The 14,584-nt window shown below is 28.4% G+C and overlaps 2 protein-coding genes across 2 annotated transcripts; one reads left to right on the top strand and one right to left on the bottom strand.

Moving 5' to 3' along the window:
• Positions 1-378: 378 nt before the first annotated feature.
• On the bottom strand, positions 379-8,798 carry LOC132947299 (chromatin-remodeling complex ATPase chain Iswi). The gene is made up of 21 exons (XM_061017552.1): positions 8,530-8,798; positions 8,295-8,451; positions 7,397-7,468; positions 7,147-7,325; positions 5,354-5,593; positions 5,122-5,263; positions 4,552-4,839; positions 4,422-4,490; positions 4,236-4,345; positions 3,993-4,158; positions 3,784-3,924; positions 3,453-3,647; positions 3,115-3,396; positions 2,761-2,873; positions 2,561-2,687; positions 2,336-2,449; positions 2,016-2,141; positions 1,859-1,958; positions 1,621-1,772; positions 1,390-1,550; positions 379-882 (listed from the first exon to the last, which is right to left on the bottom strand). The coding sequence occupies exons 2-21, from the start codon at positions 8,400-8,402 to the stop codon at positions 621-623; spliced, it is 3,147 nt and encodes a 1,048-aa protein (XP_060873535.1). The 5' UTR covers positions 8,403-8,451; positions 8,530-8,798; the 3' UTR covers positions 379-620.
• A 781-nt stretch (positions 8,799-9,579) lies between these two features.
• On the top strand, positions 9,580-14,584 carry LOC132947300 (nucleolar complex protein 2 homolog). The gene is made up of 13 exons (XM_061017553.1): positions 9,580-10,092; positions 10,156-10,418; positions 10,521-10,630; positions 10,720-10,835; positions 10,898-11,061; positions 11,238-11,465; positions 11,520-11,708; positions 11,783-11,902; positions 11,974-12,105; positions 12,179-12,394; positions 12,474-12,731; positions 12,796-12,905; positions 14,372-14,584. The coding sequence occupies exons 1-13, from the start codon at positions 9,942-9,944 to the stop codon at positions 14,448-14,450; spliced, it is 2,136 nt and encodes a 711-aa protein (XP_060873536.1). The 5' UTR covers positions 9,580-9,941; the 3' UTR covers positions 14,451-14,584.

Below are 14,584 nucleotides of genomic sequence, written 5' to 3'. Positions count from 1 at the left end.
ATAAACAATTATATATTATTTCTACTTTCTAAGGTACAATAAAAGTTAATTCTAAAAACTTTCATATAAACCTGGCGAATATATTTGACATTTTTATTTTTAAATAAAACATACTGTAAACCAGTGGCATAATTTGGCCATGTTTGTGTGGGGATTGAAACAATTACACACAACTCGCCAAAAAAAAATTTGGTTATCTGTATAATGTAATATGCTAAACTGCATTATTTCAATATAGTTGTGCAATATTCAATTTATAATAATGATAAGTGTTTATTATGAAGTAATTTAGTATAATATTATATTACAGCTACCATACTTAAAATAAAGTGAAAATATTCTAATAAGAAATACTTGTTGAAGTGAAAACCAGCACAATGTATATAAAAAGTATACATTTATAATTTTAAAATAATATTTATATAAAAGTGATGAAAATAAATATGGAATAAGAATACAAATTATATTACAACAAAAGAAATGTCAAATGTTACTATATATACACAAAATAATATAGTTGAACTTTTTTTTAAATTTAAATACATAGTATGCAAAATGTTCATAAAATGTTTATAAAAGAAAAATACAATCATGTCTAAACTAAAAAACATGTAGGTCTTTTACTTCTTCTTTTTTTTTGGAACTGGTGATTTGGGATCTCCAGCATCAGCTTTATCAACCTTGTCAGCTTTTTTTTTAACCGGCGCAGGTGATGGCGCTGGCTTCAAATTCTTTTTAAGCAGTTTTTTCTGTTCCCTTTCTTTTTCTTCTAACTCTTGATTTTCTCTCTCTATTAGCGTAATTAAAGTGTTACACCGCCTTTGCAATTCATTTGCAGTACGGCTTTTAATAAACCAATCAAATCTAAATTGAGGAGCACACCTAAAACAGATATCAAATATTAATAACCAATATACAAAATGTATATAATTCTTCTTCAATGTTAAACTTTCCTTACTAACAATATTTCTTAAAAATAGCTGATAGTTATGGTTTTGTAATAATTTTGAATATTTATTAATAATTTAACTGGAATTCCATGTTGAAAGACTTGAACTACTTTTTTTTAGGAAACGGAGAACAAATAATCATCAAAAACATTAAATGTTTTTGAATTTTTATAATATTTTCTGACATGCTACTGATAATATTTAATATTTAACAATATTGACAACATCAGTGGTACTATACTTCTTTTCAAAAGAGAATATACCGGTTGGCGACCAATTTATGTCTGACGGCGCACATTCCCCACCAATTTCCCATTGTTAGCGTGATCACGTGGTTTTTGACGCACCACTAAAATCATTTGACATGCGCGAAAGCTGTATATTCTCTTTTGAAAAGGAGTTTAGTAACTTCTCTTATTTTCTATATCCCTAACTTTACCTTATAGCCGCCCTCAATTCTTCATACACATTTTCTTTATCAAATCCAAGTTTGTGGAGCATGCAAACCAAAAATCTATCTTCTTCTTCAGTATAATTTTTGCCCTTGTTTGCGCCATATGAAATACGCAATTGATGAAATGGGGCCCTATACCTTGTCATCTATTTGAACATTATACATTGAAAAATATACTATACAAATCTTTTTAATGAATATATAAAAATACATTACTTTAGCATCCAAAGCTCTTTTAATGCTAGCTCGGCGTTGTATTTTGGATTCTCCTCTTTCGATTTGTCCCATAATTCTATCAATATCTTGGAACTCATTGCATCTTTCCCAAAATACAGCACTGTATTCTCTTACTTCTTCTGCAGTTTTACCTAAAAAATATGTACATATTTTTTTTAGCTACAGGATCACTGAAGAATCAGCATCAATAGAACTTGAACAATTAACTCATAAATACCTTCTACTTCTTTTGATATGTTATCAATATCATCTCTGCCATATTTTTCATTAGCTTTAATAAATTGATTAAAATCACGTTTATTCCAATTTGTAAAACCCTAAAGCAAGAAAGTTAGTCAAAATTATATAAACATTAAAAACAGAATATTATTTACTTTTGTTAATAAAATTTCTTTTTCTGCTTGTTCTTCTTCAGAAAGTGGTTGAGATTCATCAATTTTTTTTTGTTCTTCTTTCTGTATTTTAGTTGCATCAGCACCTAATTCTGAATTTTTTGGTACCTGTTTAAATCAAACCAAATCTTGTATTTAGTTTCAGTTCATTATTAACCTAGTTTTATATGTTATACATATGACATTACCAACTTAAATAAAATAGACACACAATGATTATTATATGTTAATATATATATTCAATGTTTAAGATATTTAGTTAATCCCATTTCTCTTTAATATAATTATAAATCTTAACTTACTTTGTATCCAACAGTTTGTCTGTAATAATAAATTTCTTGATCAAGTAAATCAAATAAACGAGTAGGGAAAAACTGGAAATCTTGAACCAATGGTTGTTTGGGTGGTCGAGGTGCCTACAAACATTTTTAAATATACATTTTATAGTTAATAAAAAGTTGTACACATAAATGAAATCACCTTATATAACTCATGTATAAATATATTATATTGCTATTATTTATTACCTTAGGTTGTTTGGGTTCAGATGTTCTGAGAGCTTCACGGAAGTAGGCATCTACAGCGTAATTAGCTTTGCGTTCACGTTTAGGTGGTTCTATCCAATTTCCAAGACCAGTTAACTTTTGTTTTTCTCTGTATATAATAAGTCAAATTAAATCATAGATGTATGTAACACTTGTGTCACAAAATTATCATTATAATATACCTATAGTCTTCTCCTTCAAACGTGTACAAGGATGATTCTGTTTGAGCATCTAATGTAAAATTTCTCAAAGATGATTCTCCTAGAGACTCTAACTTTTGCTTCATTTCTTCTGTCTTAATAAACATAAATTCATACTTTAAACTATAGTTACTAATAAGTTATATCACAATCAAATCCCTATAAAAACTTTAAAATTCTAAAAAATGCATCGTAACAAAAATTTTATTTTACTTTCATCATCATTCATCATAAAATCTGATGGGTTGTTTTTCAAATTAAACTTAACATCACATGTTTGTTTCAAAAATATATCTTCATAACTTAAAATATTAAAATAATTGTTAAATTCAATACCTTTTCTTCGCCTTTCCGTAAAATAGTATCAATATCTTCATCAGTAATTTCAGAATCTTTAGATTGGAAAACATGATTTGCACCATGTCTGATCATGTTCAACATTTCATCTTTATTAAGAGTATTTTTCTGATTATCCATCAATCGGCCTTGTTGAATAACTAATTTATCCAACCTAAGTTTAACTTCAGCTCTTTCAACAATTTTTTCTTCAACAGTATTTTCAGTAATAAGACGAAATACTCTAACTTGTTTTTTTTGTCCAATTCTATGAGCTCGGTCCTGTTAAAAAATATAATTAATTGTTTGTTTAGTTTTAAAAGAATAAATACACCAACCATTGCTTGTAAATCCATTTGAGGATTCCAATCAGAGTCATATATAATAACAACATCTGCAGTAGCTAAGTTAATACCTAAACCACCGGCTCGCGTAGAAAGTATAAAAACAAACTTTTTACTATTCGGTTCGTTGTACTCATTAATTTGGCGTTGGCGATCTTCATGAGGGGTTTGACCATCCAAACGACAATACTATAAACAGTTTTCAGAAATATGAACAAATTTCATTTAAATACTAAATATTAAACATTTTATGACATATCCAATAATTTTAAAAGTGAAGAATATCAAATTAACCTTAATAGAGTAAATTATATTAAAAACATACATTATATCCTTTCCAGTGCATGTAATCTTCTAAAATATCCATCATACGTGTCATTTGACTAAACACTAGTACACGAGAATCCTGTTCTTTTAAAGCTTTTAATAACTTATCAAATACAACCATTTTTCCACAGTTAAAAACCTAAAACATCGTATTGTTAAATCATCAATAGTTATTTTTTATTTGATTAGTTATAAAATTATGTATACAATATGTTCATCGGTAGTATAAGGAGGACCTGGTTCTGCACCATCAAAAAGATATGGATGATTACTGCACTTTCGCAGCTGCATAAGAATATTTTGGAGTCTCATTTTCTCTACTTTTCCAGCACCATTGACTACATCTATATCTTTCATTAAAACTTTGGTATACCTTTAATAGACAAACTGTTAACACAAGTTGTTCAACACAGTTATAGTATTATATCCATATATATTTTATACATCTACCATTCTCTTTGTAATTTACTAAGGCCAACATAAACTTTGACTTCTTTTTTGGGTTTTAGACGTTTTTCCACTTCAGCTTTTAATCTTCTTAAAAGAAATGGTCTTAATACCTACACAAACATTAAAACATATTTAAACAAATTATATTTTGTCTAGTTTAAAATAGTTGTATTAAAAAAAACTTACAGCATGAAGTCGCTCAATTAAGGCATTATCCCCAAAGCAATTGTTTGTATTGAACCACTGATCAAAATCCTGTTAATAAAAAGTGAAATTATTGTTTAAATAAAATATTTTCAATCAAGTCATGACTTACATCTGATGAATTGAATACATCTGGCAGTAAAAAGTTCAACAGTGCCCACAATTCATGCAAATTATTTTGCAATGGTGTACCAGTTAACAATAATCGATTAGTAGTTTCAAACTCCCTAATTATTTCAGAAAGTTTACTTTTTTCATTTTTTATTCTATGAGCTTCATCAATTACTAAATATCTCCATTGAATTTTACGTAATACAGCTCTTTCGCGAATAATCATTTCGTAAGATGTAATACAAACATCCCAGTCTCCAGGAATAAACGTCTCGCGTATAAATTTGACCTAAAATATAATATGCACACTACAGATTAAATTTAAGGTTCTTATTTTTTTAAAGTTTGTTGGGTTATAATAACATAGAATAAAACATAATTATTATATCAATAGTAATATAGAATTATTTCAGACAGTCAGACACATTCAAACTATTCGATACTATTTGGAACATTCAAATTAATTATTTGATTATTATAAAATATTATACAATTAAGATGGACAATATTTTAATGTTTATGGTATTGTATATTCATTAGCGCCCATCACAAGTTATTGACATAAACTCACCCGCGTGTCTCTATCTCCAATCATGCAAACTGTTCGAATTGTGGGACACCATTTTTTAAATTCATTAACCCAATTTTGTAATGTTGATTTAGGAACAATAACCATGTGAGGTCCAGGTATATTTCTGTAATGCTTCATATATCTGAATACAGATACATATATATATATTATGAAAAAAAGTTGTAAAATTGAAAAATGTGGTTGAAATACAGACTCAAATGTAATCACTTACCCTAAAAGTGATATTGTTTGTAAAGTTTTACCAAGACCCATTTCATCAGCCAGAATACCATTAATTCCATTTTCGTATAATGATATCATCCAATTCAAACCACGTACTTGGTAATCACGTAATTCACCATTCTGTATATAATACGGAGATTCATCAAACTGTGTGATAAACTTATCTGCTGCCAATGACTCTTTTAATAGCTCTTCATCTTCTTCTTGTTCAGTCTGGCGATGACGAAGACTATATGAGACCATAAAATGTATTATTAATGATATTTACTTTAAACTTAAGAGACAACGTTAAATATTTGACATAATACATTTCATTATTTCAATAGTTTAAACCATAAGGAAGACTATACTCTGTTCAAATAAAATCAGTATCTAGCGGTCAACACCGTCCCCACTAAAAATAAGTAATAATATTTACATAGAAGTAAATATAGACAAAAAAATTATTTGGTAAATCTCAATGCATGTTTTGGAGATATGACATCTTTCTTTACCCAAAATTTATTAGTTATCAATATTAGTTGATAATTAATAATTGTTATCTTATACATTTTCATATTTATATTTATTAATTTGACTAGATCTAATAGAAATATAAATATAAATATAAAATAATTTGTATAATCACAATTATTACGGGGAACTAAAAGTCTCAAATATATAATTTTGGAGAAAAAGTCTATAAATTGGAACATTTAAAATAAATAAACATTAAAACGTATACAACTGTCTAACTATCATAAAACAACTATTACATGTAATTTAATAGTAATACAAAATAATCCCACACTTTGGAAACTTGACCTAAGATAGAGAATGTAATAGCTGCAGACTGCCCAAAATTAGCATAAATAAAATGGGTGAACAATCAATAAAAGGTAAAAACTCAATGAAATGCCTTATGATACCTTTTTAGAGAAAAGAAAATAGAACTTGAAGAGTTTTTAAAAGCTTTAGGCATTTAGAAATATTTTGATACAACTACAAACAATAATTATTAATTATTATATAATATACATAAAATAAATACCATAGAACATATTTTTATTGCTATTTATTATTAGCTATTTTTAACTACATTTTAATTGGATGATAACAATATTTTATACTGTGATAACTGATAACAACATTAATTAACTTTTTTCTCATCTATAGGCCTTTTTATTAAGAAGACGTCACACCCGCATGTGTTATCTCCGTCTTACACACGTACAATAAAGACAAAACGCGTTTACGCAGTCTGAGTATAAATAGCTCAATTTTGGTTCTAGAGTAAAAATACCTATTATACAATTGAATTGTGACAATATTTCTGAGGGCAAGTCATTGAGTTTTTTCTATTATACCCAATAAAACGTTCATTATATCAAATAGCAAATATTTAATTTTATTTAAAATAAAATCAACGTCTTTCTCTCTAAAATATTGTCAGCTTTTAATTTTGTAATAAGTGTTTTTATTCCAACACCAAAATTGAGCAAGCTCTACTCAGACTGCATAAACGCGTTTGGTCTATATCATACATGTGTAAGACGGAGACAGCACATGCGGGTGTAATGTCCTCTCAACAAAACCTTGACTTTTTCCCTACCATCAATTATTAAACATATGTGCGGTTAAACCCTGATAAAAATAATTCTGGATGCGCTACTCGTTACTACCAATCAATTTACTTTTTGTATACTTTACAAATACCTTTACCTAGTTAAAATAATTAAAAGTACTATTTGCTAAGTAAAATATTCCATTATATCTAAAAAAAAATAATCTAAAAATACTTACTCGGCAGAATCTCCAGTTTCAGCTTTAGGTTTACGAGGTCTACCCTTAGCTTTTTTTGGTGTGTTTCCAGTAGCACTAGCAGTGCTTGATCCATCTTTTTTTTGATTAGCTGTCATAAAATGAGCAAAGATTTCTGTTTGTTTGAGAAGATAATCAAACCTCTTTCCTCGGTCAGTTTCCTACAGAATAAATAAAATGTTGTCAATAAAAATTTTTATTTATTTATTTATTAATAAAAAATTATCATTACAACTTTGTGACCAAAAACTTTTCCTTCTTTTTCTTTGGATGGAGATGCCTCATCTTCAGATCCAGAATTATTCTAAAAAAATGATTTTAAGTTAATTACATTTAAATTACAATGAGATCAGTGAATGTAATTTCTAGCTATTGGTCTAACAAGAACTTGGCCGAAGTAGAGTATTTAGTTTATATTGAGTTTGCAATGATGCAATTTTTATAAGTTAAGTATGTTAAACAAATATGTAATATTTAAAAAAGTTAATTTTTCATTTTCTCATGTTTTCATAAAAGAGACCTCAGATGTTCAAAAGTATAAAATGTTAATTAAATGTTCTACTTCCTTAATATATACATTAAAAACCACTAGATCGAGCATCAGTTAGAACAAACAAAATTGCCCTGGCACAAATCCATAAAATTGTAAATTCAAAATTAAAATACACAATTAAGGATAGTTATTAGTTAGTGTAAGATATCTGCTACATATTTAGATCTAATACGGTTTACTATGAGCAAGCCATTATCTTTTATTGTTTATATATGAATGTGTATAACTGCATACAGTAAGAAAAACTCGTTGAAAGCAATTTCTACTGTAGATAATTAAATTTTATATATTTAAAATACAACTCAATTTAAAATTTAAATATAAAATAAAAAATCAGAGATATTAAAGTCAATACTTATGTTTTGAAGTTTAATAACCGATCAATTTACTTCAATTAAAAAATAATAAAAGTTAAAAGCACATACCTAAGAAATTTGGTTCTTTATATGTGTGAGACATAATATAGAAAAAATAGTTTCTTATGATATGATATTTCATTATGCAAAATGTTGTATCTCATGAAATCAATAATTGTACCTATAGGTACATATAAAATAAAATATGGTTTAATACTAACAGTATTATCCGTTTTTGAGTTATCCAAGTTATCTTTTTTTGCAGGTGATTTTGAGTTTTTAGATGGCTCGTAGTTATCATCATCAATTTCCATGTCAGGGCTGTCCATTTCAATTAGTAGGTAGACACTTTGTTACCGGTGTAATGCTACAATCACACTACACACCAATTTACCATTAGAATTACGATCGTTTAAATAGTTTAAACAAATTCGTATACAGTATTAAATTACTTACCCTATTCGGTATACAACTAATATGTATTATTTATTAAAATATATCAATAAAGATTATTGACAACAGAAAAACCACCAACAAGTAACAACAAACAACACTATTTGTAAAAAAGTACTTGTACACAGTCTTACACCACAGAATTAAACCGCGAAAATGGAGGTGAGACAAAAAAAAGAAAAAGTAGTCACTGCTACACACCAACGGCAAAGCATAATAATTATTCGTAAAGTCGTAACAGTCGTGACACGAGTAAGTCGATAACTACCGTAGACCGCGGTAGTCAAGTATGTAGTACTATGGTAATACAATAAACTTAGCCCCTCCATCAACAATCAACGTTCCATTGCAGTGTTGCCATCACTTGGATGGTAGCATAGAACAATTATAGTAGTAGGCGGTAGCAGCAGCTGCAGTTCATTTCTATGAGGCTGAAGATGGGTTCACCTTCACAGTTTCACACGTCCTCGTCGTGTCGTGTGGTTTCGTATTTTTATGTTTATACCACGGACTAAGCTTATACCAAAATGCAATATCAATGATATGAATATTGTAGCTAGTGTTAACATAATATTATATTCATGAACATTAGAGGACACCATCCAATCTGTTCATGATTATATTATTTTATCACTTTTCCGCACATAATTGTAACCACACGGTCAAAAGTGGACCCGGCGCTTGATGTCGACATTTAGAACTAATTTTACACCCAAGTCATTAATATCTTCTATATATGGTTAGTTGTAATCACAGATTTCTATATAGTGTACACGGACTAAGATATAATGGACTGGAAACGAGCTCATCACGGCCACGAATGTATGTTCAAGAGACAAAGTGCGGGGGGTCACTATGTGTTCCTGCCTCCTGGAGTTCACAGCGCCCTCTGCATTTGACACGGACTAAGATACAAAATGTGTAGCCAAATAAAACCACCGGTAGCGCTGAAAACTTCAAGAACAGTGTTCTTATCAGCTATGTGACACCTTTTCGTGGCCGACCCCGATCTCCGCCGACCATGACGTTTCCAGTCCATCATATATAATATCTTAATTATATCTTAATTCATGGTATAGCAGTCTGTGATTGTAATACTGCCGCTTGGAACACTACTGGTTAATTTTTTTAGTCATCTCATTCACGCCTTATCAGATGCCGATTGGCAACCTATATATCTTTACTAACTTTATGTCGTGATTACCACTGTTTTTTTTTTACTGTTATCAACACTCGACCGATGATAATTGATAATGCGTAGACGCGGCACGCCGCACGCATGATAATGCATCACGCTCTTGATTTTGTCATGCCTGAAACCCAAACACGTGTGTTTTGAGTTTTCACTAGTGTAGACTGTCGTCCAATATTTTATTCAAGAAAGCGCCATCATAGGCATCGATTCATCATTTAATATGGCTCCGAAAAGTATCATGAAGAAAAAACTAATGAAAAACAAGAAGCCTACAAAAAAAGCTTCAAAAGTGGTTTCTAAACAAGTCGAAGTGATGAGCGATGGTAACGATGATTCCGATGATGGATCGTTAGATGCAATTGAATTTAACAGTGAGTAAATTATTTGTTTGATAGCATTGTCTTAAATAGTTGTTATTGCCCCTCTTGTTTCAGGTGAATCTGATCACGATGCAAGTTTAAGTGAGGATGATGATGGTAATGTTTATGACAGCGATGATTTGGACGAAGATTTAGAAAAACTGAAAACCTCTGACCCAGAATTCTATAAATATTTAAAGGAATGTGACAAAAAACTTGCCAGTTTGCCTGAACAAAATGGTGATGAAAGTTTTAATGATGATGATGATGATTATGATGAAGATGATGTTGAAGGAATAAAATCTGAAAAATTACATAAACCTCCTACTAATTTAGAAGTAAGTACTTAATGTATAATTTGTAAATGTTGAAGTAAATAAAATTTAATAAAAAAAAACCATTATTAAACTAATAATAAATTGGAATTGTGAATATTTTAGATTGGTAGCGATGAAAGTGACTTTGATGATGAACCAAGTAATACTGGTGGAGATTTAACTGTTATTACATTGTCAATGATAGAGACATGGAGACAAAAACTTCAAAATTCGTAAGTCAATTGATATATAAAAAAAAACTATTTGATAATATTGCAATTAAATATGTATATAAAAAACTAAAAATAAATTATAATTTTAGAAAACAAAAACTCAAATACATCACTACAGTATCTAAGGCAATGACAGCAGCACTTCAACGTATAACAGCAAATGAAATCAATAAACCTACATGTTATAAAGTTGAAGGAAGTTCAGGTAGTTATACATATTTGATTTAAATTGAATAAGTTTATTTTAAATATGTCATGTATTTTCAGTATTTAATGCAGTACTTCAAATGTGTATGTTTGATTTACAACCTGCCCTTTTGAAATTTTTGAAACTTCCCCCTGGTACATCATCAAAAAACATGATTTCAAAATCAAAGCATTGGAAGAAAGTGAAAATGACCCTGCGTTCATATTTAACAGATCTAACTAGAGTAATTACAATTTTTGTTTTTAATGTTTTAGTAATTGGAAAATTTGATATAATATCTTCATTGATATCTATATATTATGTACTTAACATATTACTGATCTTAATTTTTTAAAAAAAAAGTAAAATTAATTTCCAATTTGTCCATAATTACAAAGAATTAAATTTAAATATTTGCAGCTGTTGTCAACTGTTTCTAGTGAAGACATTACTTGTGTACTATTAAAACATTATCACCAAATGATACCATTTTTATCATGTCTTCCAACAATTGTAAAACCAGTTTTGAAAAGGTTTGTAGCACTATGGAGTGCTAATGCAAGTGAAACAGTTAAAGTTGTATCTTTCTTGTGTATTTTAAAGTTAGCCAATAGTGACCTATCATCTTATCTAGAAATGATTCTTAAGGTAATTAAATTATTTACCTGCAAATATTTTTGTATTAAATAATGTTGTTTTTAGGCTATGTATGTGGGATATATTTCTAATAGCAAATTTGTTACTCCAAATGCCTTACCTGGGATTAACTTCATGAGACAATCATTGTCAGAAATGTTTACTATAAGTGAATCAGTATCTTATAATCATGCATTTTTATATATCAGACAATTAGCCATTCATCTTCGATCAGCTGTAACTTTAAAAAAAAAGGTAGTGACCTAAATAATTTTTTTAATTTATAAAAATTGTATTGTTATAAAATCATTTTTTTTTTAATTTTTAAGGAAAATATACAATCGGTTTACAATTGGCAGTACATATATTCACTTAAATTATGGACAGATGTTTTGTGTGCTACATTAAATAAAAAACAATTGCAAACTTTGGTTTACCCTCTTATTCAAGTAGGTTCATTACACTTAGATAAAAAAAAAATGTTAATTGAATATAAAATAACAATTATTATACATTTTAGATTATTGTTGGGTGTGCTAAACTTATACCAACAGTACAATATCTGCCATTGAGATTTCATTGTATTTCAATGTTAACTAAGCTGAGTAAGGAAACTGGGAAATTTATACCTATTTTACCACATATTTTAGAGGTATTTATAGATTTGGTTTTAAAACCCACAGGGGTTTTTTTGTACTTGTATAAAAAAAAATATTTTTTTTAAGGTACTTACTATAGTAGATTTTCAAAAGAAACATTCAAAAACATCAATGAGACCAATGGACTTTACTTGTATATTGCGTCTGTCAAAATCACAATTACAGGAAAATGTATTTAAAGACGCAGTTATTGAAAATGTACATAGTGCTTTTATGGAATATATAGTAATTGAAGCACATACAATCAGTTTTCCTGATGTAGTAGTACCATTTATCATCAAAGTATGTTTTATTTGTACTTCTTAAATATATGGTTTGGTTTAAACCTACAGTATTCTAATAATATCACTTATTTATTTAGATGAAAGAGTTTCTTAAAAATTGTAAAAATATTAATTATACTCGGAAGTTACGTACTTTGCTAGACAAAGTGAAAGAAACGTCAACTATTTTAAGTGAAAAACGTGGAAAAAGTGGTCTTTTACTTCATGACTTAAAAGGTATTGAGGCATGGGAATCTGATATTAAATTAGCTGGTACTCCTATGTCCCAATATTATGATAGTTGGTTTAAAATAAATCAGCAACAAGTTGCTAGAAAAATAACAAACAACATTGCAGTAAGTTAATTGATTCATGATACAAAATTATTTGTGATTGACTTTATAATTTTGCATTTATTAGCTTGGAGAATTCAATATTCCTACCTTAAAGAAACATAAGCCAAAAGAAAATGATGGTGGACCAGCTGAACTATTTCCCTCTGACGATGAAGAATATGAGCCTAAATTTGGGTAAGACATTCTTAGTAGATAAATTCATATTAACCTTTATATCATACCCGTCAAAATGAAAAATAAGATTGAACTATAATGATGAAAAACCTTCTTAAAGGACATCACAACACTAAAACCAAGTTTGCTTGGATTTAAAGTATGTCATTATTTAGGAAATACGGTATGGGTCTAACACTTTAACACTAAATATTTAATGAATGTGTTTGAAAATATGCATGTGACGTCATAGAGCCGAAGTCGGAATGGTATCGTATATTATACGTGTAAAAGAGTCTAGATTAGTATAACAGTATCAATCGTTAAAAAAGATAATTTTTTTTATGTAACCTTAAGTATTTATTGTGATTATAATTTTGATATACTTTCAAGTCTAACTATTACAGTAAATTCTTAAAATATGCCTTATACGGCAATACAACGCAAGTTGCAAACTCAATAATTTTACATAATTATAATTTATAATATGTATACAGTAACAAGATATATTACATTTTAAATCATACTATTATGTTAAGCACATAAATATACTTGATTATAAAAAAAATATTTTGAAATACTATCGTTTGTTTACAATTATTGCGTAAATCAAACCACTTTTACACATAAAACATGGGTGGCTGCTGATTTGTCGGCTCATTAACGTCCCGAGGCTATTTATCAATTCTCATCATCTCATTTTCAATAATCATTTTTTTAACTTCGGATTTTTACCCAAAAGTTGTTCATAATTTTGACTACAATAATACACAAATAAACCTAAAATTTAAAAAAAAAAGATTATGTACTGTCCTTTAAATATTATAGCTATTCATTAATGAATTTTGAACAAAGTAATTTTTCTATAATAAACACTAACTTTATTATTAGTTTATTTACGCGCTAAGGAAACTACTTAATGCTCCTCCTTATGTCTCCAACCTTTCCATTCAGCAAGATCTCAGGATGAACTCCGTCAAAGATGAAGCAAAACTCTACTATAAGCGGTTTCACAGTAGGTTACTGAATCATCCTAACCCTCTTATAAAAAATCTAGCAGTCTCTTCGATCCCGGGTAACCCCTTCAGACGTCTCAAACGTAATTGGTGTGACCTGCTAAATGCTTGATTCCTAGATCAAATTTCCCCTAATAAACTAAACAAAATAGGTAGTGTCATCAATGGGTGGCTTCTTCCGTCATATTACTCATGTTTTTTTATTACTCTTATCGAATTTGCTTATTCTATGAATAGATTGTAAATATCTTGTAAAAATAAAAAAAAAAAAAAAAGTTTACATTATTAGTTAAAATGTTCATATTTTAAAAATAAAAATAATTATTAATAAAAAGGTTTAGTACTTTAAAAATTTTTTTAAAACATTCTATACAACCATTATTATTGTATGTCAAATTGCTATACCTACCAGTAGGGAATCTATACATAAATTTAGATTCTAAAATAAATAATGTTATTATCTGGATCTAGGTCTTCAGAGGATGAAAAAGATGATGATGATGTAGAAGATGAAGATGAAGATGAGGATGAAGACGATGACGACAATTAATTGATAATTTTTATACATTGGACGATTTACTTTTTATTTGTATTGTGCTTTTAAAGTTAATTATCTAGTAATTTAAATGTTGTCCTTTATTATTCGTAATATAAAAAAAAAAACCTTTCAGTTACATATTTTAA

This window comes from Metopolophium dirhodum, chromosome 6 (assembly GCF_019925205.1).
Source record: "Metopolophium dirhodum isolate CAU chromosome 6, ASM1992520v1, whole genome shotgun sequence".
NCBI lineage: Eukaryota > Metazoa > Arthropoda > Insecta > Hemiptera > Aphididae > Metopolophium > Metopolophium dirhodum.
Note: the sequence above shows the minus strand (reverse complement) of the source record. Positions and strands in the feature narration are given on the sequence as shown.

What these genes read in the sequence shown, in the direction of transcription:
- LOC132947299 (XM_061017552.1), bottom strand. Translation starts at nt 8,402, where the DNA reads ATGGACAGCCCTGACATGGAAATTGATGATGATAACTACGAGCCATCT. An exon ending in AAGAAATTTTATTAACAAAA is followed by an intron (nt 1,959 to 2,015) that starts GTAAATAATATT and finishes TTCTTGCTTTAG; the next exon opens with GGTTTTACAAATTGGAATAA. An exon ending in AAAGAGCTTTGGATGCTAAA is followed by an intron (nt 1,551 to 1,620) that starts GTAATGTATTTT and finishes ATGTTCAAATAG; the next exon opens with ATGACAAGGTATAGGGCCCC.
- LOC132947300 (XM_061017553.1), top strand. Translation starts at nt 9,942, where the DNA reads ATGGCTCCGAAAAGTATCATGAAGAAAAAACTAATGAAAAACAAGAAG. An exon ending in TGGTTTACCCTCTTATTCAA is followed by an intron (nt 11,903 to 11,973) that starts GTAGGTTCATTA and finishes TATACATTTTAG; the next exon opens with ATTATTGTTGGGTGTGCTAA. An exon ending in TTTTACCACATATTTTAGAG is followed by an intron (nt 12,106 to 12,178) that starts GTATTTATAGAT and finishes ATTTTTTTTAAG; the next exon opens with GTACTTACTATAGTAGATTT.